The 25680-nt window shown below is 38.2% G+C and overlaps 1 protein-coding gene across 1 annotated transcript in view; it reads right to left on the reverse strand.

The window, feature by feature from the left end:
* LOC149186448 (putative receptor protein kinase ZmPK1) overlaps positions 1 to 25422 on the reverse strand; it is a 98586-nt gene extending 73164 nt beyond the window's left edge. Inside the window, exon 1 of the mRNA XM_089409347.1 lies at positions 22909 to 25422. Within this exon, the coding sequence (XP_089265473.1) occupies positions 22909 to 25422 (2514 nt within the window). The remainder of the gene's footprint in view (positions 1 to 22908) is intronic.
* Positions 25423 to 25680: the final 258 nt, after the last annotated feature.

The following is a 25680-nucleotide window of genomic DNA, read 5'->3' on the forward strand; positions in this document are numbered from 1 at the left end:
TGTCTTTTTCATTCTTTCTACAACTCCATTTTGCTGAGGTGTATATGGAGTAGTCTTTTTTCATGCTATACCACACTTCTTACATAATTCTTCAAATTCTTTACTGTAAAAATCTCCACTGTTATCTGTCCTTAGCACCTTTATCTTCTTCTCTGTCTAGTTTTCCATCAAAGCCTTAAATTCTTTAAACCTGTCAAAGACTTTAGATTTCTTCTTAAGTAAATATATCCATGTATTCCTTGAGAAGTCATCTATAAATGATACATAGTACACAGACTTACCCTGTGATGGAATCTTCATAGGTCCAAACACATCACTGTGCACAAGTTCTAATATCTGTTTCACCCTCTTACCACCAGAGGGGAAACTCACCTGATTCTGCTTCCCATATACACAATTTTCATAGAAATCAAAATCCAGAGAGTTATTACTCATACCTTCTACCATACCTTTACCATGAAGTATTCGAAGGCCCTTCTCTCCAATATGTCCAAGCCTTTGATGCCACAACATAGTCTTCTCTCCAGAGACCACTAGATTTTCTGCTCCACTTTCAAGAACCACAGAGTTGTTGCACCCATCAACAATAGTGCTACCTTGCAACTTGTAAGGAGTTACAATCCAAACTCTCTGCATCAATACGAGTGCTCCCCAAACCATCTTGCAGGTATCCTTCTCGAACAATATTTTTACACCTACATCATCTCTCTTGCTTACAGAAATTAGATTTCTGGCCAATGCAGGAATATGCAGAACACCTGGAAGTGTTCTAACCCTTCCACCTTGCAACTTCAACTTTACTTTTCCATGACCAATGATTCTAGCCTACCTATCATCCGCTAAGAAGACATCATCACCATCATATTTCTCATACTCGCAGGACCACTCTCTATGGGGAGTGAAGTGAAAGGATGCACTTGAGTCAATCAACCATGGCTCATGATCTACATGTGTACTTGAAGAAGCCAAGTACACATCCCCACCTTCATATGAGGTGGTTTTTGCCTCTTCAGAAGTAGAATCATCAGATACCTTTCCTTTGTCAGGAGCTTTAGATTTACAGTCCCTTTTGTAGTGCCCTTCCTTTCCACATTTTCAGCACACCACCCTTACAGGTTTTCCTAGAGATTTAGATCTTCCAGTCGATGACTTATTTTTGTTTCTGTTCTAGGACCGTCATCGTACAGATAAGGCATCACCATTCTAGCTCTCCATATTTTTCTGTCTCATCTCCTCCATTAGCAAGGATGAGACTATTTCATCAAACTGCAAGGCAGTTTCATTGCTACCTATTGCAATAACCAAACTATCCCACAAATTTGGTGGAGAACATGACAAACTAATGCACTTATCTTCCTATGAAATTTTGATATCAACAAATGCTAACTGACTTACCCCAATATTAAATGCATTTAGATGCTCTGTCATCGAGTCTCCATCTTTCATCCTCAGGTTATATAGCTTTTTCTGTAGGAACAGTTTATTCACCAGAGACTTAGATTGGTACAAAGTCCCTGATACATTCAATAATATTGAATCTGAGACACACAATCATCTTGTGCTCTTTGCCTTCCGATCCAACTTCTTTCATTCTTTGTCAAACACTCCTGTTGGTTTAGTACCTGGATCTACCGTGATCCACTAATCTTTATCCACCAACAGATCCTCCATCTTGAGTTTCCACAACTCAAAACTCCGACCATTAAATTTCTTGATCTCTATCTTTCCATGGCTTGCCATCTTCTTTCACCACCAGAATTGATCTCACAGATCTCCCACAGAACATGGTCTACCACAGGCCCGAGTGAAAGCCCTCAGCAACAAAGGCGTCCCCTTGAAGTGAAAACACCTCTGATACCAAATGTAGGTTTTAACCCCGTACAGAAATGACCTGCATACAAATTCTAAAACAAAGAAAATAAAAGATGCGAGAGCATAACACATAAAACACATATACAAAGAGATTTTCCCCTGGATCACAAAACTGGGACCACCAGCTTTTTTTCATTATGTTCCTTTCAATGTTACAATACATATTTATACAAGCTGAAGCATCTAATACCATGGATCGAAAACCATCACGTCCAAAACCATGGACCAAAAACCATCGCATCCAAAATCATGTGCGAAGAACATGCACAAAACCATAGATAGGTCTGCCCAACCTAATATAGGGTCCGAAACCAAAATTTTAGAGTGGGGTTACCTGCACCCCTCAAAACCCTTGCGGCTCCCCCTGCTATGCAATCGGCGCAATGAAGGGGAGGCTCCGCCCCACTTATAACCCCCCGATAAACTACGTGGGCTACTCATGGAAAGAATATAACACAACCCAACATCTGTGACCTCTGAGTTGCTGCAACACTCCATGAATCTCGCACCATTGCACACCTCTTTATGCCATCCTACACTGGTGCAACACTCCTATTCCTATCACATTGTTGCAACCTACTAGCTCTGCACTATCTTGGGATTCCTACACTATAGCTCTCTCTGCCACTCCATCCACATCTGTCTCTACCCAATCAGCCAGTCCTGCAACTCCTTGTCGGGGCTCTCGTAGAAAAGTCTAATCAAAGAGGTTGGGTACCTCAATGATCCTGCCCTTATTCCAGCCTTCTTGGGACTGTCATTCCACATCGCCCCACCTCACAATTGGAGGTATGGTTGCATGTGATCCCTCTACCCACTTGGCTCAAAATTTCCCCCTACTGGAGTTCTCTACATGAGTGGATGCTTCCACTCGGTCTCCTCTTGGATTCTCTAGTTGTGGCTGCTCCACAACCTCCTAAAGTTACTTCACCAATTGTGGCTCCTCCACAATTGTCTGAGACTTCTTCTCGCACTACATGTTGAGAGGTATTTTACTTTCCCTCTCAACCACCAAGTATCTAACCTTTGCCTTGCTCCTCAAGGCTTTGCATGCATCTTGTACCTCAAGTGCATACAGGTTCTTGGCTAGCACACCAATTTGTTTCATCTTTCCCGCTATCACGAAATTTTCTGGAAAAAGGACTGATTTTAAATCAGCGATATCTACCTCATTCGAACTCTGATTCAGCTAATTTTATTTTGAATTTGGTTTTTTTTCCGCAAGGAATCTAGATCTGCTATTTGTTTCTGAAAATTTTGTATAGAAATTTTCATATCTACTCTGCAAACTCTCGACCCAATATATATATATATATATATATATATATATATATATATATATATATATATATCTATATATATATCTATATATATATATATATATATATATATATATCTATATATATATCTATATATATATATATATATATATATATATATATATATATATATATATATATAGATAGATAGATATAGATATATATTTTACTTCGATTTCTCTTCTTCATATACCATTCACAACTCTGATCACCTTTGATTTGATACTATGTAGAAATTTCTCTATAGATCAGATAGCTCTGATACCATGTAGAAATTCCCATTGTAGATCAATAGATTATGCAATATACTAAAACAAAATACAAGATCGACTTCTACAACACTTTGCGGAAGCTTAATCGAATTGAGCAAGATCAAGGGAACACATTTAACTGAGAAAGAGAAATCAATCACACATAACACAAAGGAAATAACCTGGGGAAAGCCTTAGCCTAAAACCCCAACTCTATATTATCATACAAGTGGAAATATAGTCTGGATTACAAAAAGAATCAGCTCACAAGCTATCATGCTCTCTCTTCAATCCCTCTGCTACTCATAGATAGTAAAAGGCCTCTCTCCAACCTTCTGCTCTACCTTCCAAGTCTCCTGTTTCTTTGCGAAATTTCGCTTGGGGTCCAGTGCTATCACTTGTGTGAATTGGCCTCTTCACACACTCACTAACCTCCGATCTAACTATGCAATCCTAAAGGATATAAATCCTTCTCCATGGATGAGCTTCCATTATCGGAAAAATCCATCCAACTGATAGTTCATTGTCCCTCCTCTGATCTCAACTAGGTCTCTATCTAAACTGACATGCATGAGTTATTCATGAGAGAATATTAAGTTATCTGAAGAGTAGCAGTTATATGCAAGCATGCATTAACTAACTGAACTCACATTAATTTGAACAAATTGTTTAAATCAATCTAACTAGACTTGACTCAGTTAACTGAGCCAACTAATTACTACTCAAATTAGAGCTCATCCTTATCTCTTTAACTGATGGATAAATTCCTCAATTAATAGAGACACTGTTGCATGTCCTCACATAGACTTCATGTTTGACTTTTCACAACTAATTAACTCATGGTGAATTAATTAGTTTATTTTCAAATAGCTGTTAAGTTCAAATTCGAATTTTACTTCCTATTTTAGTCCAGGGACTGACTAAAATTGGAATCCATCATGAATTGCTAAAGATAGAAATGCTATTTTTAGTACTTCCATTCCTTGTTGCTCAATACAACACTGATACCCAAACTACTATTTATAGTAGTGCTATTTTTAGCACTTCTATTTTTAGCATTTCTTGTTTCCATTTTAAACACACCATCCTCATAACCCCACAAGTAAAATGATTAAATAATTCTGAGGGAGAAGCAGCTACAGGACATCCCGTAGGAAATCCTGTAGTAGCCTATCCCACAGAATGCCAATCACACCAGCAACAAGTCTTCACCAGTCTGATCCAGGAGCTCCAAAGTAGCAGCATCGGATATTCATCTACAGATACCTACAAACACAAAGAAACCATTAGTAGACAACAAGAGGAGGAAGAAGAATGGCATGCAACAAATATACACAGTAGCACCTCTGGTCTTCGACAACTACAACATAGCATTGAAACCATAGGTAAGTATCCCACTCGCTCTCTCATATGCATCATGTAGTAAAAAATTGTAAGGGTTACGAGATAGTTGGTTTATAAGTGAAAAGGTGTCCAATTAACTTGGCCACCTTCGTTCAGTCAGCACATGCATAACTGGGTGTCCTCTCACACGTGGTTGCAGTCAACTCAAAGACAGAGAAGGAGTAGGACAAAAAATGGTTAAACTGTAGATCTACGAGGTGGGAGATGATTATGAGAAGTGAGAAATGATGAGGTGGTAGCGGGGACTAGTGGTGGAAAAATGGCAACGTACCTTTGCTTCCATCACACCACCTCATCCCGAATCACCATACGAGGAAATAAAACATTGTTCCCATGCATTCGTGCATTTCACCTCCTCAAAACTCCCTCACTCAAGTTGCTCTCATAACCTAGGCCACTCACCAGAAGCAAAGTCCATCGTTCACTGCACAGGAATTCCTACAGGAGCATGTGTAGGAATTCCTAGAGGATATAGTCTATAGGATACACAAAGGCTGTCTACAGGATTGGCAAAGAAGAGTTCAGAAGGGATATCATGGGAATTGGCCACTGCAACCAGTCTAAAGAGGTAGGCTCTAAAATTACATCCCCCTTTGCAAGTAAATGAACCAAGGATACTCTAAATTTGAGTGAAGTTAGCAACTATGTGAAGGGAATCAAATACACAGTCAACTCTATTTTTCTCCTACATTTGAAAAATTGTTTCAACCCTCTCATTTTCTCCTCAAGCTTCACCAGCAAGATGATAGGAGGGTTTAATAGGAGAGAGCCCACAAACACTATGAGAATCCAACAACACCCCCAAGTTCTTGAAATCTTCACAAGACATAACTGGATGGGGTTTTTCGAAAAATTCAGAGGGTATGATGATGAGGTGGCTCAAGAATTTTCTCTCTCCCTCACTCCACACAACAGAATCCATGCCACTGTTGTAATAAGGGGCCTCACTATAGATCTCACCCCAGAGCTCATCAGCAAGGTCACCACACTTCCCCTAGGAATCCCATGGAGAAAAGAAGACAAAGGAGACAGTTAGGTGGCAAAAAGAAAATTCTTTTTAGAAGGTGAAGAACCCACTGAGGACAAAAATGGAGTAAGGAGGGAAAGTCTGCCATACCCATGGAGTGAGGTAGGCTACCAACTCATCAAAGACCCTCATGTGAGGGTAGATATAGTTTTCTTTATGGCTAACATTTCACGATCCTTGAAGAATTAATATTTGGAGTAGAAACACCCCCTCACCATAGGCTCTACATACCATATTTCTTTCTTCAATCACTCATAGACTCAAGCATCAAAGTGAAGGGGGGGAATTCCCAACAATTGGCTCACCATGGGTTGATTAGGATCCTCATTGAAGATGCCCTCCAAAACCTCAGAACCCCTATAACATAGCCAATTTTCAGAGACATGCTTGCATAGGATGACATCAAAGCTCTCACTTATGATGTTAGTCCTACTATCAGTGAAGAGGAAGTAAAACAGGAAGAGGAGGATACAGAGCAAGATGAGGATGAGACGGATGAAGAAGGAGATGACACAAAGGAACATGATGAATATGATGAAGAAGGATGATGAAGAAATAGAGGAGGAAATTAAGGAGAAAACTGATAGAGGTGATGAAGATCTACAAGAAGAAGAAGACAGGAAAAACATAGAGGAAGAAGGCAATAGAATAGAGGGGAAAAAACACAAGGAGGAGTCACCTAGGGTGTCTCCAGAGGGCACAGAGAGGGAGGCAACAACTACCCTCACTACTCTTAGCACCCCAATCAAGCAGAAAGGAAAAAGGCAAAGGTAGACCCCACTATATTTTAGGACAAGAAAGAGCACAAGAATACAACAGGGGAAGCCACAAACATCGATAAAAATTCCTACTGAGATTGAAGATTCCCATACACAAAAAGACAAAATTCCTTCCCTAAAGTCCCCTATCACCTATGTCAGGAGGCCTACTACTAGATCAACTTCCTCAAAGGGTAAGGCAATCCTATAGGATCCACAGCAAAATGTATAGGAAGAAAAAATAGTCCTACACGATACTCTGCTGAATCTACATGAGGCACAGAATTTGGAAAGAAAGGTAGGGGAGTAGCAAGAAGCTAAACAAGGGGACCCAGAGACAAAGGAACCCAAGCCCCAACCTAACCTGGACTCTCATTACCAGTTTATTGAAGGAGGCAGGGTCATACCTCAAAAATTTACCATCCCACTATTCTTTGAGCTTGAGAAGGAGAAGGCTAGAACTCAACGATGGATGAAGATCACCAAATCAAAGGGGTGGAAGACATTGGGCACATGGAAGATAAAATCAAAGAAATGGGCAGAGAACTAAGTGGCTTAGGGGATAGAGAAGCTATAATGAGAAATCAACTAGAGACAGAAAATGCATGGCTGAGGGGACAACTATAGGAAAGAGAGAACCAACTAGCATGTATGGCCAGCCTCTCCTTGGAGGCAATCCAATGTGGGATGCCAGCCAAATCCTATGTTCTCTACCTAAAAGAACAATGGCTGCAGTTTCAAATTAAGACAGTAGCACAAATGGGAAACATGCCATTTTAGGACTACAGATAGGTTATTGATCTTTATGATCAAAGCACACTAGAGAATAGGGACAAAAGGGCTAATTTTTATTTGCACAACATGGCCCTCATAGACATGAATGTTTGGGACCCTAATGCCAAGCTAGGAGATCTATAATTAATGGCATTAACATCATGGATGAACCATGAGGAGTCAAGAGCTACAAATATGAAAAGGATATTGGCCAGAGAGAAAATTGAACCTCTTTTGATCAGAGCTGAACAATCACATCCCATTGCCCTCATCAATACCCATAATTTGGTTGCAAATGATCCTCAGCTAGCACCTAGATGTCTTGCTACCCAAGAGCAAGCAATTTCACATTTTGAGGACATATTTAGGCTACTAGGAGATGATAGTATACATGATTTCCTAAGGAGATAGAACACACTTCCATACAAGTTAAAGATAAGAGAATATCACTCCCCTCAAAGGTTGAGAGAGGCACTCAACATGACACCTATGTATAAGAAATCTATGCAAAGGTTGAAGGTCAATTGTATAGGCCTAAAACTCAGTCCACCACTATTCTTATGGATGCTAGAAGAGAGAAAAGAAGAAGAAGAAAAGAGGCAGTTGGAAGAGGTAGAAAAGAAAGCAGGCTTCTATGAACAAGAAGAGGAGACCACAATAGTGGTGTGGGATGTCAAAGAGGCTACCAGAGCCATGAAGGATATGGATATTGACTAAGTTGCTCAGAAGATGAGCAACACTTTCAGTAGGGGGTGATGACGAGCCTCATCATCGGGTAATTATATGGGCCTTAATTCACCTCCTAGCCTAGTCAAACCAACTATCCTCATAACTTATTGGATACTTTGATTATATTTTGTTTATGAGATGTGTTAGAGTTGGATATTTTTCTTTGTGGTCTAGTGTGCATTTAATGTAGGATTAAAGGATAAAAGCAAGGAACTTTGGCAAAGATTAAGGTAAAAACTCAAATGGGACAAGCGAGAGGGATTATAGGAGGTAAATCCTCCTCATTTACTACCCTTCCATTTGAATATTGCTCCATCAGCTTGGAGTGCAAACATCCAAATCATGAGGACTAGAAGGCAACCGAGCAAGTGAAATACAAAGCACTAGTTTATCTTGAGTTTGGGAGCCGAGCCTCCCTAATTTTAAGGAAGTCATTGGAGACTTTAGATGTATAAGTAGAGAGGCCTAGGATCTCATTAGGATTCAGATTTATATTGTAAAACTCTACTCTATTTTTGAGTTACAAGACTTGTGACAGTTTTTGATACTATCTATTGTTTTGGTAATAAGAATGAGTTTTGTTTTGAGCTAGCACTGAGTTAGCTCAGAGAGCTGAAGCTCTTGGGTTAGGGCCCAACTCTAGTAGCCAAGGCTCCTCTTTATTGTACATATATGGTAGTGTATATTCATAGCTTAATTGTTCATTTGCTTAGTAGATGCATTTCCATTATAACAGTGTAGATTAGATTGTTTGTGTGATAGTTTGCTTCCATTTGTGCCTTCTTTCAAGTTGCAAGTTAGAAAGGACGAAAAGGATCACCACAAGGTTGTCATCAGGTGTCTCAACCTCACTTCCTCCCTTTCGGACCATGATTTGAGGAAGGGACCCTTCAGCAGCCGCAAAACCACATATTTCTAGTTCTTGTATGGGCTTTGGAGTTTGTTGTCTTTGATTCAGTATTTGGTTAATGTTGCAAGGTAGATTTCATTGTCATCTTTTTCCATCTCCATTTCTGCAATAAGATGCCACTCATGCTTTCATTCCCTTCAACAACATTCTTCATGCATAATATAGGCAATTGATTCATGCTTTTCTAGTTTATGAAAATGTATCTTGTTGCATAGTTCTGGGAAGACACACATGTTTTAAGAAAAGAAGGTACTTTAGGAGGAGACCAAGACTTCATCACCAGCAACCACCTTCCACTCCATCCACCTTAGCCATCCCTTGTTTCACCATCACCCTCACTAGTTTTTCATCATTTTTCATTAAAATTACCCTAGATACATTGAGTGAATCTAGCCATCTCTTATTTTGGATATTGACTCCTGAGTGCTCCTAGAACTTCTAACACTCCATTCCACCCATCACACACCTTTCCCAAGCTTCCCAACACCTCCAACACCTCACAATTAGCTCTCGGTTGTATCCTGTAGGTTTCCTGTAATTCCTACAAGATCATCCTATAGGTTTCTAGTACATCCTGTAGGTTTTCCTGAAACGGCTTGTTTTGAGACCGAATTGATGGGAAACCTCTAGGAAGTCACAAAAATCCTCCTAGGACGTCTCCACACCATCCAACCACTTCATAAACCTTCTAGCCATACTTAAACACCTTCCATCCACCTATCATATCCACAAGAACAATTACTTTGCATACTTGCTTTTGCCAAAAAAAAAACCAAAGAAATGAAAACAGATTTAGTTTAGCTTCTTTTCTTTCACATTAGTATTGTTTGATTTTTTTTACTTCTTCAACTTGGATAGTAGCATTTGTTTAGTGTTTATTTAGCAATTTTGCTTAGCATAGCTGCTTAAATGGTTAATTAGCGTATGGTGTGGTTTAGCATTACATGTTGGTTTTTTTACATTACTGTAGTAGAGTAACTCTCTTAGAGTAGATTTTCCCTTATTCCATCAAATAATAAAGCTTCTTATGACTCTATAGAAGTTGGGCTTGGAATCCCAGTGGTCTCTCGCCAACTGAACAATGACAACATGTAGAACCATCACTTTTACTTGTGCATACATCACTGTCACCTCCATGTTTGTAAAAACCCTGGGTTGATAAGTAATGCTGGTAGCCAAGGAGTTATAATATCCTTGCTGCAATACTGGCGCTCATCAGTTGGCCCAAGGCGCTCAACCATAAGGGTGAGTCGACCCGTGAGAAGGTGGCACAACATGAGGCATGACTTGTATAAGTAGAGGAGTCACAAGATGGAGGAGGAGGAAGCTGAATGAACTAAACTAACCTTCGATAGCATGACCGGTCTTGCAAATGAAGGTGAAAGGAAGTGAAAATTGAAGGGCGTGAAGGAGTTGAGTAAAGAAATGCTTGGGTGCCTACGATCATGGAGACCTCAGACAAGGATGGGACAAGGACAGTGATAGTGAACCGCAAGGTACAAAGATGACCTACGGAGGTGTCGAGATGACTTGTAGGGTGCTGAGACAACCTATGAATGTGCTGGAGGGATCCAAGTAGGCTCCAAAGGGTGCAACAAGGTTGGAACCTCTATACATTCATTTTTTTGGCTTTGTATTCTTGCAACCCACACCATTGTCTCAAATATTGTTGCAAGGTTGATTCATTAATAAAAGAAGGCTAGAAGGTCATTCCATTATAAATCTGTGCATGTGGATGATGATGTTTATGATGGATTTATATCTTGGGTATAATGCTCATGTGTTTATGAATGGAATTACGAATTGAAGTAGAAGTGACAGTAACATTGCTTGCATTATATCAAAGAGTCACTATATTCCACTAAGTAATTAAGGATATAGAGATTATATAAGTGAGCTTTCTTTGAGGCATATTTCAAATGGAGCAACTTTGTGCTCCATGAGGCAAAGGTGAAACACGTTAATGATTCACACTCAAGGGATCGCGATGTGCCCAAAAGGCACCTTGTGACAATAGGAGGCCCCAAGGTCATGCCATCACTCCACTCTCATGTCCGCAGTGATTCAATCCAGAAAACTCTTCTAATGAGTAAGCTAATAAGAGGTAAATTATGTCAAACTTACATTTAGTTTCAAGTAATCATGATTTATTAATCCCCAACAAATTGTAGTTAATCTATTCCAAACAAATTTTCACCCAAATTCTATTAAGTTTGATTTTTCTTTAAATTAATGATAATTTTTTAAATCCCTACCAAATTATAATTTATCTATTATAAACACTTTTTCATAATATTATTAAATTTTTATATAAAAGATCATTTATAAATTAAACTCTAGATTTATCATTTTGGATAAACATCATCTAGAATAGTCAATATTCTTAAAACATGAGATTTTATAAACTAACTATAATGTTTAGATCAATCATGAAGATTTTTGTAAAACCGAGTATAGTGTTAAATACAACTAGTTATAACTAAAGTAAGATCCCAAAATCCTCTATTATTAGTCCCTGCCATCTGGGAATGGCCAGGGACTATAGTAGTCAGTTAACAATGTTATTCTATTAATTCACTTGTTTGTTATTAGTCCCTACCACTTATAAACCAATGTTTTCAGAGGCATATAGTTTCACCATGTTATTTGGCCTCTTCCCGAGGCGAAGAGGCCAAAATCATATATTATGTGTACTTATTTCAGAAATCTATTTCATAGTGTAAACTAATGGAAACATAGTGTCAACTAATGCTAGCATTAGTTTCACAGTTTAACATATATTAGATGCTATAATGGTAAGCTAAAGCAAGTTCCCAAGTTGTAGTTGCCAGATGGTGCATTGAAGTTACGATGTGGTGCATGTTGAAGTTACCATGTGGTGCAACAACAACCAGCTGTCAGGGGGTGGTGCATGTTGTTATCAGTTGTAGAGCATACCGGTGGTGATGCATGAAGGGGGAGTTCGACAATTCAATAACAGGACCGCTTCCTACATGCCTGAAAGTTGATGGTTGGCCGCTTTCGCCATGCCTGGAAGTTGATTTTCTGTTGCAAGCTTTAGCTCTTCTATCTTTGTTAGCCACTTCTCCCATGCCTGGAAGTTGATTTTCTATTGCAGGCTTCAACTCCCCTATCTTTGTTGGGGCTTTTTGTTGCAGAGGCATTCTTTTCTTGCTAGAGGCATTGAGTTATCACCATCAAGGTATGCTTATCTGTTTTATATATAAAGGATAAGGTTATAAGCGAAGGCACATCTTCTCATCTCAACTATAAGTAAGAGCAGGTAGACAAATGTTAACATTAATGATTCATGAAGAGTAATACCTATCTTCATGCAACATTTTCCAGCTTTCTAGCTTCTTTCTATTTTCCTTTTGCTGCAAGAGGCAAGCTACTTCTGTCCATTTTCCTTTTGCTACAGGAGGCATTAGCTTTGGTTCTTCGAAAGTCTGAAGAAAGTTGCTTCTTCATAAGTCTGAAGAAAGCTGCAAGAACACACCTGCACTATCTATTATGCCATGCTTATTCAATTTAGATGAAGTTACCCAACATGCGTCCTCTTCTGAGTGCTAAAAACAACAATCACTTCACTACTAATTGAGACTAAAAGACATATGCTTGCCCTGCTAAACTTAGTCAATCACTTTCTAATAGAATAATTGTTGTTTTAATGCCTGAAATAAGAGGCATCATAGCAAATGGGTAAAGAAGATCTAAAGTAGTGCGCTCCCTCTACCCAGTCAGCAAGCACCAGAAACAATGGTTAAGACTGCTCCCTTTTATGCTGTAACTAAGGCACATAACAGCCCTGGAAAATGTGCCCAGGCTATAGGTTATAACTCCTATCAAATATGTGCCCTGGAAAATGTGCCCAAGCTACTGGATATAACTCCTATCATAAATATGCCCCATCTCCTAGTATAGATATTGTGCTTGGTCTTCAAAAAAGCGCCTCATATGCTATTATACCTCTACAAACAGCAATCAAATACCACATAAATTGGCTAAATAATTGCACCTATCAGCTACCTTTGCTTTTATCCCCATATCTGTAACCTCTTTGGCCAGTCACCTTGAAACTTTTTTCTTTTTATAGAAGCTAGGAGCCATCAGGGCCTCACCCACCTCACCTAATATAGGGAAGGGAAGAACAATTAATTGATGGTCTACCCTTGCTGCATCTTGAACTACTACTAGTGGAACTACTCGCTTTGATTCTGCACCTGAAAACATGGCTCTAGAGCTACTGTTGCCAGACTGTTTGGTATACCGCTGGTACTAGGCAAGATGGCTCTTGCTGGTTCAAGGTCTTCATATGGACCATGAGCAGAAGGGACCACGAGCAGAAGAACTGAGTAGAAGAACTGAAACTAGAACTAGTTAGTTCAAGGTATTCATATGGACCACGAGAAGAAGGGACCACGAGCAGAAGAACTGAGCAGAAGAATTGAAACTAGAACTAGTTGGTTCAAGGTCTTCATATGGACCACGAGCAGAAGAACTAAAGCTAGAACTGGTTAGCTGACAGCCAAGCTAACCTTTGTTCCACTGCCCACTACCGAGATGATTTCTCTATGCCAAAATAAGGCATTTGGTATGCATGCAGGTAGGTTGGCGTTTATTGTAATAAGGTATTAAGTATGCATGCAAGTTGGTGTTCAACATGAGAGATACGTGGTTGTGTTTCTCATGACAAAACAATCATGTGGGTGCTGCTACGGTAGTGCGAATACAGATGCTTGCCTTTGCTCCAGTTTAGCACCTGTCCTCGAAGATCTGGATGAATTGGGTTCCTTGACTTTGTACTATGCCTATAAGTAATAATTGCTCATAGCCACATGTTCGCATTATGACAAGGTTGTGTCCAAGCCACTTAAGAATGTCCACCCTTTTCGGACCAATGTCACATTTGGAATAGGGAGACGGAGCCTCAAGTGCCTTCACATATTAGGACAGTCGATGAAGAACTGATGATTGGCTATGTTCAATGGGTTTACCATCATCCAGATAAATAATAGCGTCCTCCTCGTCGAGATTCTTAGAAAACTATCCATTCTTTTTCCCTCTGTTTGAGACTGAGTTGGGTCTTGAATTCCCTTTCCTCCGACAGTCGATTGGCTCACTTTCTAAGCTATATGCCGATGGAGGCTTCTGTAAAGTTGCTTTAATGTATACCTTTTTAACTGCCATATCTTATCTTACATAACGTTTTCTCAAAAAAGGTAAAATCATTTTGTAAACCATTTGTTCAAGAAATGAACTTTGAATAGAAATGGCCCTGTTGCGTGGGAATGTGGATGATATATGATATATTTAATAGTTGTTTTTACAGTGAGCAAAAGTAGGTATTGTGTTGGGATCCAAGATATTCATCTGTTGAATAAACATAAGTAATTCAGACTAGCTGTTGTGAACCACTGGCAACTTTTATCAAGAATTTGGCACTTTCTAGCATTGTGATCTTTAGAGCATTGGTGTTTGAGTTCTTGGAGATAAACAACTTTGGTTTAAGTTATTCATTTAAACATGTTTTCTGAACTCAGATCGTTTTAACTTACTCTTTAGAGTATTGGTGTTTGCGTTCTTGGAGATAAACAACTTCTTAATAATATTTTATTCATGCAAAGATGTTTTTATTATTCGGATAAATTTATATATACCTACTTGACTTTAGTCGACCTTCCTTCCACATTGGGGTTGCCACCTTGAAGACAGAAATAAAGAATGTTGTAGCTTTTGTCCCATCACTCAACATCTTAAATAACTCTACTTCCATCAACAGAATACAAGGCGTTAACAACTGGTTCAAGCTGGAGAAGATCAGAATTGGTGACTGGATCTTGATCCTATTTGCTGTTGAAAAAGCAATTAACTCAGAAAAATATATAAATCACAGAGTCAAAATCAAAGACACAATATTGACGGAAAAAGGCTGAAGCTTCATGTATTCTCTCTCTCATTCTTACATTCTTCCATCAAAATAATTGAAATAGTGTTACAAATAAATAGATGAGAGATATTGGTCTCAAGATAGTGCGTGCTATCTTGGACATATTTGGTTGAGATAATTTCTCCTTTGGTTGAGATAATTTCTCACCAGACACACCAATATAGGAGTTACCTAAACTAACTCCTATCTTAGAGGAACAACCCAAGAGTTAGGCACAAATTCCTAACTTGGAATATTTAATTAATTAATTTATGTTTGGATTTATTATTGTTTTATGAGAGAGTCTAACATTCCCCCCCTCAATGATAAATCCAAAAACGAGAACCATCTTCCAAGTTCTCATGTTGATCCTCAAAAACATTGCCTGAAAAAACCGCCAAAACTGGATGCTGGAAAAAACTCAAATTTGAAGAGAACATGAATCAGCTGCATGCTTGATTCATCTCTGAAGGACGCTTGACAACTCCATCATGTGCCAAGCCGCAAAAGGATCCAACTGTCCTTTGCTTGAAAAACAGCATCCGGTGTCCACTGACACAATTTGATGAACGCCCACTGGCGTGTTTGCTGATGATGATTGCCCACTGGCTGAAGATGTCGAAAAACAACTCAATGTTGCTTTTGCTATGATGAAAGCTGCTCACTGCTGCTTTGGTTGTCGATCGCCCACTGGCGAATTTGCTAATGCTCACTGCTGATGACAAATGCCCACTGGCTGATGAAGATGCCCACTAGCTACTTCACTGATGTTGTCGAGACTTTCAGTCTGACAACCACTTGTCAATTTCATTGACATTTTCCCCCCTTTGTCAGTTGAAAGGAGAGACAATCTTCAAAATACATTTGAACTCCCCCCCTTCATGTGTAGGAGAGTTTCACTGTCGTACTCCCTCATTCAACTGCATGAGAGTACCATCATCTGTTCACTGCTGGTTGCACTATGTGTGATTGTAGTCGGTTGTAGAACTGAGACAATCGTTTGACTGTGGATGACCATTCCCAAGGATCAATCCAGTCATAATGGATCTTCAATCTGCCTGATTTTTGTTGGTTGCGACATTTTGCTGAGGAATGATTGGGCTTGCCACAATGGCAACACGGATGGAGATCAAAACATTGATCTTCCAAATGACCGGCTCTTTGACAATGAGAGCATTTCGGTTGAACATGAACTTCAGGTTGCATGCAATTTCGTTTGTCTACAACTTTCTCAGAACCTGCTGAGGTGAGTGGTTCAAGAAATCCTGCACTCACAAACTTAATTGGCTTGGAATAATCTGGGATTTGTAAGTTGGTGTCATCAGGGACATATCCTAAGCCACGTCTATTCTTGTTATTTTGAATTTCTTCCCAGGGCTTGATGATGGCTTTGGAAGAAATTTGAATTTTATCATGAACAACTTCGACACTTGAAGTTGTTGGGATGAATGACTTATCATCTGGATGGTTCAAAGACTTGAAAGTATCACTCTTTTCTTGCAATTCATTCCTTTGAAGTTGGGACTCAAGCTGAAGAAACTCAATGGTTTCATGCGTTTGCTGTAGATGCCGTGAAATATCAGCAAGAGTTTCTTTGCTGACGTGCACCATGGCTTCATCACTGGAGATGATGAAACTGTGAAGAATGTTTAATAACTGAATATGTTGCGTCATCTGAACTTGCTCACTTGAAGTCAGGCTCTCTTGTTGTAGATGTTGTGCTTTGAACTGTTGCACTTGATTTTGTTACTTGGATGACAGGCTCGCTTGCTATGGGACTTGACTGTCACGCTCACTTGATTTGTTGATCTCAACTTGCTTGATTTGTTGCTTATTGTACTTGCTGAGAACACTTGTTAGAGCTTTCTGGAATTCACGCTCGCTTGATGACGAACTCTACTTGTTAGAGTTGAACTTGTTTTGGTTGCTGTGATGGTTGTTTCAAGGAATTAAAACTCATGGACTCACTTGATTGTGCTTTAAAGGAAGGGTGTCGAACACTGTCGAAAATGCACCCAAAAAGCTTACAATGGTTTGAATGACTCACATAAAACAAGGAATTCACTTGTCTTAATTTGACTAAGTGCTTGACTTCTGATCAAATCAGAACATGGGTGTCGGTTTCAACCGAGAATGCACCCGTACAATTCAATTGGAATTTGATTCACAAGTTCTTAAATTTGTTTGCAAGAATGTTGATGTAGACTTTGCTTTGAAACAGTGAAGTTTACAAATTCATTAACTTGATTGAATTTGCTTGTTGAAGTAGAATGTCGATGTTGAAATCTTTGATGAGTTGTTGTATGTGTGGAGCTTAATTATCCTTCCTTGCAATTATTTCAATATAGGTGTTGTGCTTGCTCTTTGTATTTTATGTGTGCATAAAATGAGATCATTTATGTGTCAAAACTAGACACAAATCATAAGCAAAAAAACATGAAGCATGCACCATCATCAACTCACTCTTCGTGTACCTAAGATCCCCTTATTCAATTTCGGGCGGATCTAGGACACATCAACACCAAAAAAATGATATCTTTATTAATCATGGAGTACATCTGAAGCAATGATAATGGCAAGCTGACAAATGCTTGAAACAACTCGCCTTCAAAATCTGAATGGATAATAACACGACAATACTTTGAGTTACAATTTTCCCTTATCACTCCAAATACAAAATCACTTCTTACTTCAAAAATACAAAATATACTCCTTATCTCTCCAACATTACAAAACACTTATCACTCCAAAATATTACAAAACAAAATTCACCTTATTGCTCCATAAAATCACTTCAAGCCTCTCTAAAAAACAACAAATTTAAAGTCACACCTTATCCACTCATCTTCTTTCTTATGTCACTCCTTATATCTCCCAAAAGCACTTCAACACTTTAAACGGCATACCTCATTACAGAAATTAAAAAAATATTTTCCCCTCCTTATCTCTCCAAAACACACTTTAAAATCTTATTACTCCATTACATAGAGAATGCTTCAAAATTCCAAAATAACTCCTTAAGTAACTTTTCAAACAAAAGAAACTCTTTATGAAATCACGTGAAAAGTGATATAAAGTTACTTTTAAAGAAGGTGAATAAATTTTGGATTTTAATTTAAAACACATGCACTATTTCCTTTATAAAAACTATACGTACCATAATCGTACTTATTTTTAGAAGCTTGTTCACCGTAAACTTCTATTTGAACTTTCTTCATGCACCTTGTGAGTTCCACGTTCTACTTGTTATATTTTGAGGGACGAGATCGTCGTGGTGCAGAATAGATGCTTCGCCTTTCTCAATTCACGCACAATCCACAACAACAGTAATGCTAAGCTTAGACTTCGGCTCTATTTCACAACAGGTCACCACACTCGGCTCAAATGGAAAAGATCGATTTCTCATACACCTTGACTTTTATGCGTTGAAAAGTCACTTGGAAAAAGGAATTATCATTTCAGATTAACACATTTCCTGCACAATTTTTTAATATGCAGGTTCCTCCTCGCCTCTTGAAAAGTATCTTTGATGCATCCTCTAGCTCTCCTGTCAACGATGATAATTGATGATCGCGTTGCTTCACTACCGTTATCAGCATCGCTGCCCCAACAAATATTGAATGTTGTCGCCCATCCTCTTATAGTTGAAACTTGAATCTGAGCACGTCTTCGTCTTCTGCGATTATTATTTCCCTCTCATCTTCATCTAAGGTGTCAGCTTATAAACTGAGAGTCGGTCTCATGGTGTCGGGATCAAATCTAGTAGCATCCACAAAATGAAACTAAAGCTGCAGAAAGCAAATAACTTGTCTAACAAAATGGACGCCTGTTTGGTTGATCCGTAAAATTTTGTTAACATGTGATGTTGTCGCTGGTTCCACATGCTCATAGCCACATCTACGTTATGGATCAGATTCTAATAGCAATGCCTTTAACTGTCAGTCGGTGGCAAGCACGGCTGCAAGTGTCATAGCATACTGCTCCGCCATGCCCACATCAAAATAGCGTTCGAAGAACCTCTTCTGGCAGATTGTGTGTTCGAGCTTGATGTCTGGTGTGAAGGCTGAAGGATTCAAGCCTGTCGTTCTAACAAACTCTGTCGAATATCCAAAAACAGGGCTTTCCCGTCCACAGCTCTAATTCGGGACAGAGCGTACCACAAATTCTCTCAACAGTGACAAATACACAACCAAGACGCAGCTCTGATTCAATAGCAGTCAAAGCTATCAAAATTGCGCTTAAAAAACTTGTTTTCCCTCAAACAGAAACTAATTCGCCAATATCATTTTAGCAGACAGTATTATTGAAGGCGATCGATGCACAAATAGTTGTAATTTCCTGCCATTGCTCCCTCAACAGCGTGATGGTTCGCCTTCCACTTTCAACCAGGCTCTGATACCACAGGTTGAAAAAGCAATTAACTCAGAAAAATATATAAATCACAGAGACAAAATCAAAGACACAATATTGACGGAAAAACGCTGAAGCTTCATGTATTCTCTCTCTCATTCTTACATTCTTCCATCAAAATAATTGAAATAGTGTTACAAATAAATAGATGAGAGATATTGGTCTCAAGATAGTGCCTGCTATCTTGGACATATTTGGTTGAGATAATTTCTCCTTTGGTTGAGATAATTTCTCACCAGACACACCAATATAGGAGTTACCTAAACTAACTCCTATCTTAGAGGAACAACCCAAGAGTTAGGCACAAATTCCTAACTTGGAATATTTAATTAATTAATTTATGTTTGGATTTACTATTGTTTTATGAGAGAGTCTAACATTTGCCGGGATCCTTGTGTGACGTGGCTGGATTCAAGAAGTGGCATGCAGATGCCAAGTATAACATGGTCCCATGTAACGTCATCTTGTCCCGTCAACCCATCCCAGGAACTAAACCTCTAAATTCCTCTGGCTTAGAGCAGGGACTAGCTACCGCGCAACCCCCTTGTTTAAAACTAAATTCCAAATGTAAAATCATTAAAAATTGAAGGCATTGAAATGCAGTTAACCACATCTCAAGCCACAAGTGATTTTCCATATCATCATATATCCAAGTGTTCCTTTCCTCTTGATTGAGGATTTTGTATTTAACCATAGATTCCCTTGCTATTAGTGTACAAGGAGGGTAGGCATTTTGCAAGCACAGAGAGCTAGTTGAAAATGAGGTCACACTTTTGACCTTGGATTAGTAAGCAATATTGGATCATACATCTATATTATCGTAGTTTGAATATCATAAATTAAATATTCAAAGAATGGTTTGTTGAACACCTTTATTTTAGGTGTTGTCTACCAAGCTTTAGCCACGACCCTTAAAAATGGTGTGAATTTGGCAAATTTTTTGATTTACAAAAATTTCTCTTCAATTTTATCAAAACATCTCGTCAAAATTTCAATCATTTTCTAGGAAAATTTAAAGGTGAGGTTGACTTTTAATTTAGGCTAAAAATAATAGCCTACCAATAAGTATTAAATGAGTGGGGTTGTATATGCTCATTTTTGGATTTTTCTAAGCCAGTTATCAACCATGTGCATATACATCCCCAAAGCATTTAATGCCAATTAACCAGCTATATATTTGTTACCCTTTTCTATACTTTATGGGATAGTTATAAAATGTGCATGATATGTATTAATTACTAGCAAGATATATTCAGTTTTTCATTGACTTGCTATTAGTTTTTCTTTGACAAAAAAAAATTAAAATCTATACAAAGTTTAACATTATGAAATCAAATTTATTATTTTTAAATAAAATTCATTTGTTTCTATTTATTTCAAGTATGATTGGTTGAAATGTCTCCCCTCTTATTGTGTAATGATGGCAAGAATTGACTTTTGTTTACTCTATTATTAATTAATACATACTATATCACTAATTACTATGTACAATAAATATAAATAATTTCAAAAATAACGATATATATATATATATATATATATATATATATATATATTACTATGTACCATAAACACAAATGGCTTTAAATTAAATTCAAAAATTATATTTTCTCATTGGTGTAAAGTATTGAATAGACAATTTTTATGGGTTTTATTTTTTTAATTAAAAAAAAAAGTAATTTTAAAAATATATAAAAATAACATGTGTACAATTTGTACAACTCGCATTATATTAATCTATACTTTAATGACATGACATGTGTATTATAATATGAGCATTATATAAAAATTGCCATCATTCAATATTAAATAAATAATTATTAACTTGTTATCATTCTCTTCAATGTCAATTATATATATATATATATATATATATATATATATATATATATAGATAGATATAACTTTTATTTACCAAAAAAATGTTTAATTATATTTAAAAATTTAGTTAAAAAAAGTTAAACAAATATTCATATCTCATTTTACAATTTTATTATTGTTTGGAGTATATACAACACATCATGACATTAAAATATTTTATTAAATTAAGTGGTAGGGAACACTAGCTATACGGCCTTGTTTTATACTTTTTCGGCCAATAAATTAAAAAAACCGCATAATAATAACTCTCACGTAAAATCCTCGAGAGTTTAATATTCATAAATTTTGTTTTATACTTTTTCGACCAATAAGTTAAAGCGACCGCATAATGACAACTTTTGTGTGGAATCCTCAAGAGTTTAATATTCATAAATTTTATTTAAAAGTATTTTGTGTCGAAGTAAAATATATTGTATCATGAAGATACCTCTAAAACATTTTTTGATTAGCCAATAAAATAAGCCATGGACACGGTCATGTATATATCTTAATTTTCTTCCCTTTTGTTTGGTGAAAGGGAAAAAATATGAAAACTAAGAAAAATAAGATAATAGATGGAGGGGAAATAATTTTTAGATGGAGGGGAAATATGCATCGCAGGACGAATTCCACTGAAGTCAAGACTCTGTTGTTCAAAATTCAAATAAGAATTTGAAGATGCGCAAGAGTTCGAGTGTAAGAAGTCTTCCACAGGGCATATAGGTGGAAATAGTGCATGTAGGTGAAAACATATAATTATGCTATAGACTGCAATGGTTTTAATAGTGTAAAATTCTATAATAGTGTGGTAATTTATGAGTTATGTATTTTTTTTAATGGTTATATTTATCAAATTTTAATTTATATTAGTAAGTTTAATTATAAATTTATACATTTATATTTAATTATTTAATTTATATAATTTTATTTCTCAACTTCACTTTTTAAATTGCGTATTTAAATTCTATCCATAGAAATTTCAGACTTTATCCACGGAAATAAAAATAACAAATATATTTAATATTAACCTACATTAATATATAATTCTAAATGCTAGAATCTCTAAACACTAACCTACATTAATATAATAATTCTAACCTGCATTAATATATTTAGTCTTTAAATACTCGTTACCTGGCCAGGTCAATATTTATGAGTCCAAACATTCATATTTTCTTAGTATCGCTGTTGTTGAAATTTTTAGGTAGCACTAGCTATGAAATGGAGAAAATGCTGATGGTGGATGTTCTTTGGGCCACGGTGCATACGCCACCACTACGCGAAAATATAATCAGAATTAGATTACGGGAAATCTAATTAGAATTGTAGTCTATAATTACCTTAGGAAAAGTGGACAAATGGAAAATCTAATGCTATATGATATAAAAGAGAAAATCTAATTAATATTAAGACTAGAATGACCACGCAAGAAATCAAGTGTCTGTTATCCTCTATCGTAATTCAACCAACAAAGTCGTTATTTTGCAATCTACTATTTATTGATTACATGAGCGTATCGCCTCTCTGCAGAATAAAAGAAAGGGGCAAATGAGTTGTAAAATTTTGATATACATATGTGATTATAACCAATCACCTTCTCTACTATGAAGGTTATAGCCTTGTAGCGAGTGCGTAGCATATGAAAGGGGGAGGAGGATCTCCAACTTCGGCATGGAGGAAGTTGACAAAGAAATCGGGCTTGGGAGGTTGGGGAACTTCGAGGGTTCCTTGCAGCATTTTAGCAACCTTTCCCATGGATGGCCTTTCATCTGGTCTGCTCTGAATACACCAAAACGCTGTCTTCACCATTCTCTTAATCGCCTCCATCTGAAGGCCATCATTTTTTACTCCACTCATAATACTTTTGTCAACCACCTCCTCCACATTCCTCTCTAAAACCACCCAATCAAAAGCCTTCTGTGGAAAGAACGATTGATCGTCCTCCACAGCTGATTGACTGAAGCATATATTCCTCCTTCCGCTAACAATCTGCAGAAGCACAATCCCAAAACTGTATACATCTGCTTTTGCACTTATAGCTTCGGTTTTCTGCATCCAGTACTCGGGTGCCAGATATCCAGGAGTCCCTTTGATGTTCGACACGCTTAGACTGTGCTCTCTATCCACCAGCTTTGCCAGACCAAAGTCAGAGACCTTGGGACAAAAGCTCTCGTCCAGCAATATGTTGTCCGGTTTGATGTCACGATGGAGAACCCATTCCAGGCACTCTTCGTGCAGGTAGGCTATGGCTCTCGCTACCCCCACTGCGATTCGATATCGTGAGCTCCAGTCCAACACAACTGTTTCGCCATTGCCCTGCTTATCGAACAAATATTTGTCTAATGACCCATTTGCTATATACTCGTACACAAGCAGTCTGTGTTCACCTTCTGTGCAGAATCCCCACATACGAACAAGGTTGAGATGATGGATTCTCCCTATAATTGTCACCTCTGCCCAGAATTGCCCTTCGCCTTGAGATACCCTCTTGAGCTTCTTCACTGCAATCTGTCTCTGATCGGGAAGAACACCTCTGTACACCGTCCCGAATCCTCCTTTGCCCACTTCATTGCTGAAATTATTAGTGGCCGTTTTCAGCTCCGCGTATGTGAATCTCTTGGGTCCCCCGCCTGAAAGATTAAGTAGAATATCCAAGTTGAATATTCCGGCGCTGTCTCTATATTTGGAGTACTGCCTCAGAAAAATCCAGAAAGCCAAAACTCCACAAAAAAGCTCTATGCCAAATACGGAGCAAATTATTATAAGATCACGCGTTGTGTGATCGGAATCGTTTGGTGGAAACGGCAGACTGAAACCAGCGTCGCAAACATTTTCCGCCACAGAGAGCATACCCGTGTATGGATTTTCATTTGAGGTATTTTTCTCTTTTGCAGACAGCTTTAAGTACGTGCGCGTTTGCGAATCTGGAGACCAATATCCGTTCAGTAGCCTGTTGAAATGGAGAGCACAGTATCCTCTGCCGTCCAATTTGTGTGAAAAACCCAGACATGTGCAACTGTTCAAACAAGTCGACATACAGTCTTCCAATCTCACAATATTCCTGATTGTTTGATTCCCCATAAAATTGACGTAATCCAGCGGGATAAATTGATAATCGACACTCTGATAATTAGAAGTGCATAAAGACTGGGGAAATTGAACAATTCTCTGGCAGCTGCGAGAATCAGTAATATTTGGATGGAAGCCGGGTGGACATTGGCATACTGGCGTACTGTCGTTCAATTCGGGGGTCTTGCAGATAGCGTTGTCTCCACAAGTTCCCTTAATTTGGCAACGCTCTTGCACTGCTTCCCACACTACTTCCCAAGAAGAAGATGAGTTCCCCTTCCAGCTGTAAATTCGGAGATTTCCATCGTGGTCTAAAGTCAATCTTCTTAAGGGACTGGCCGGATCCCCACTGTCTGATGCCATCAATATCGACTTGGAGTTAATTGAACTTGTAAGATTCCCCTCTTCGCTTAAAGCAAGAGACCCATCAACAGCCAGACTAACTGCTACATTATTAGCCTTCAAAGTCCAGTACTCTAATTCGCTCCTGTCATAATACAAGGAGGGCGTTTGACCGCTGGCCTGAGAGGCAAAGAAGATATAGACACCTGAGGCGAAGGTGCTGTCATTTTTTGTGGACACCAATCTACTTGTCTGGGAGAAATTCTGTGTTGGAAGAAGAGTAAAAGTAGGAGAGTCGAAGCTCTGCCAAACATAGTTCTTCGTGCTTGTATTGAACACCAAATTCCCTGAGTCTAATAAAACCAAACCCATTCCAACATCGGTTCCATTGGAAGTGTTGATCGGCGCACTCCATATTCTCCCTTGAGCATCAGAGTCAGATAAGGTGAGATTTCCATTCTCAAGGGTCAAGGAAGAATTGTAACCTACTAGATGATCTCTATTAGCCATCCACGCCACGGTCCTCTGAGGATCGTTGGCATACCATACAGCAAAAGCATAATTATTTGGCGAAACATTATAGAAGCCAGCACAGAATGTCCCATTTGGAGAAACCAAGTATGTGTTATTCCCAGGCTTCCAGCCGGGATTTTTCAGCCGAGTAGAGGAGACAACTAATTCCTTCCCTTGCTCTCCTTCCCCACAACCCAATAAAATGAAGAACTGAATTAAAAAAATTGCAAGGAAACCCCGTGGCCTAACGTCCATGGCTTTTAACTTACGAGAACCCAACCTTTCTCCTTTGTTTCACCAATTGAGGCAGAGATCCCTGGAACGTTAATAGCAATGCAATCCTTCCAACATAGATTTAATCACTACTTATTTCAGATCTGAACGTTCGGCGAATATATTTAGAGACCTGCAAAACTGCCTTATTCAATCACCACTTATTTCAGATCTGAACATTCGGCGAATCACCACTTATTTCAGATCTGAACATTAGGCGAATATATATATATATAGAGA

This window comes from Pinus tabuliformis, chromosome 3_1 (assembly GCF_031772625.1).
Source record: "Pinus tabuliformis cultivar Carrire ecotype Pingquan chromosome 3_1, CPIR1, whole genome shotgun sequence".
NCBI classification, from domain to species: domain Eukaryota; kingdom Viridiplantae; phylum Streptophyta; class Pinopsida; order Pinales; family Pinaceae; genus Pinus; species Pinus tabuliformis.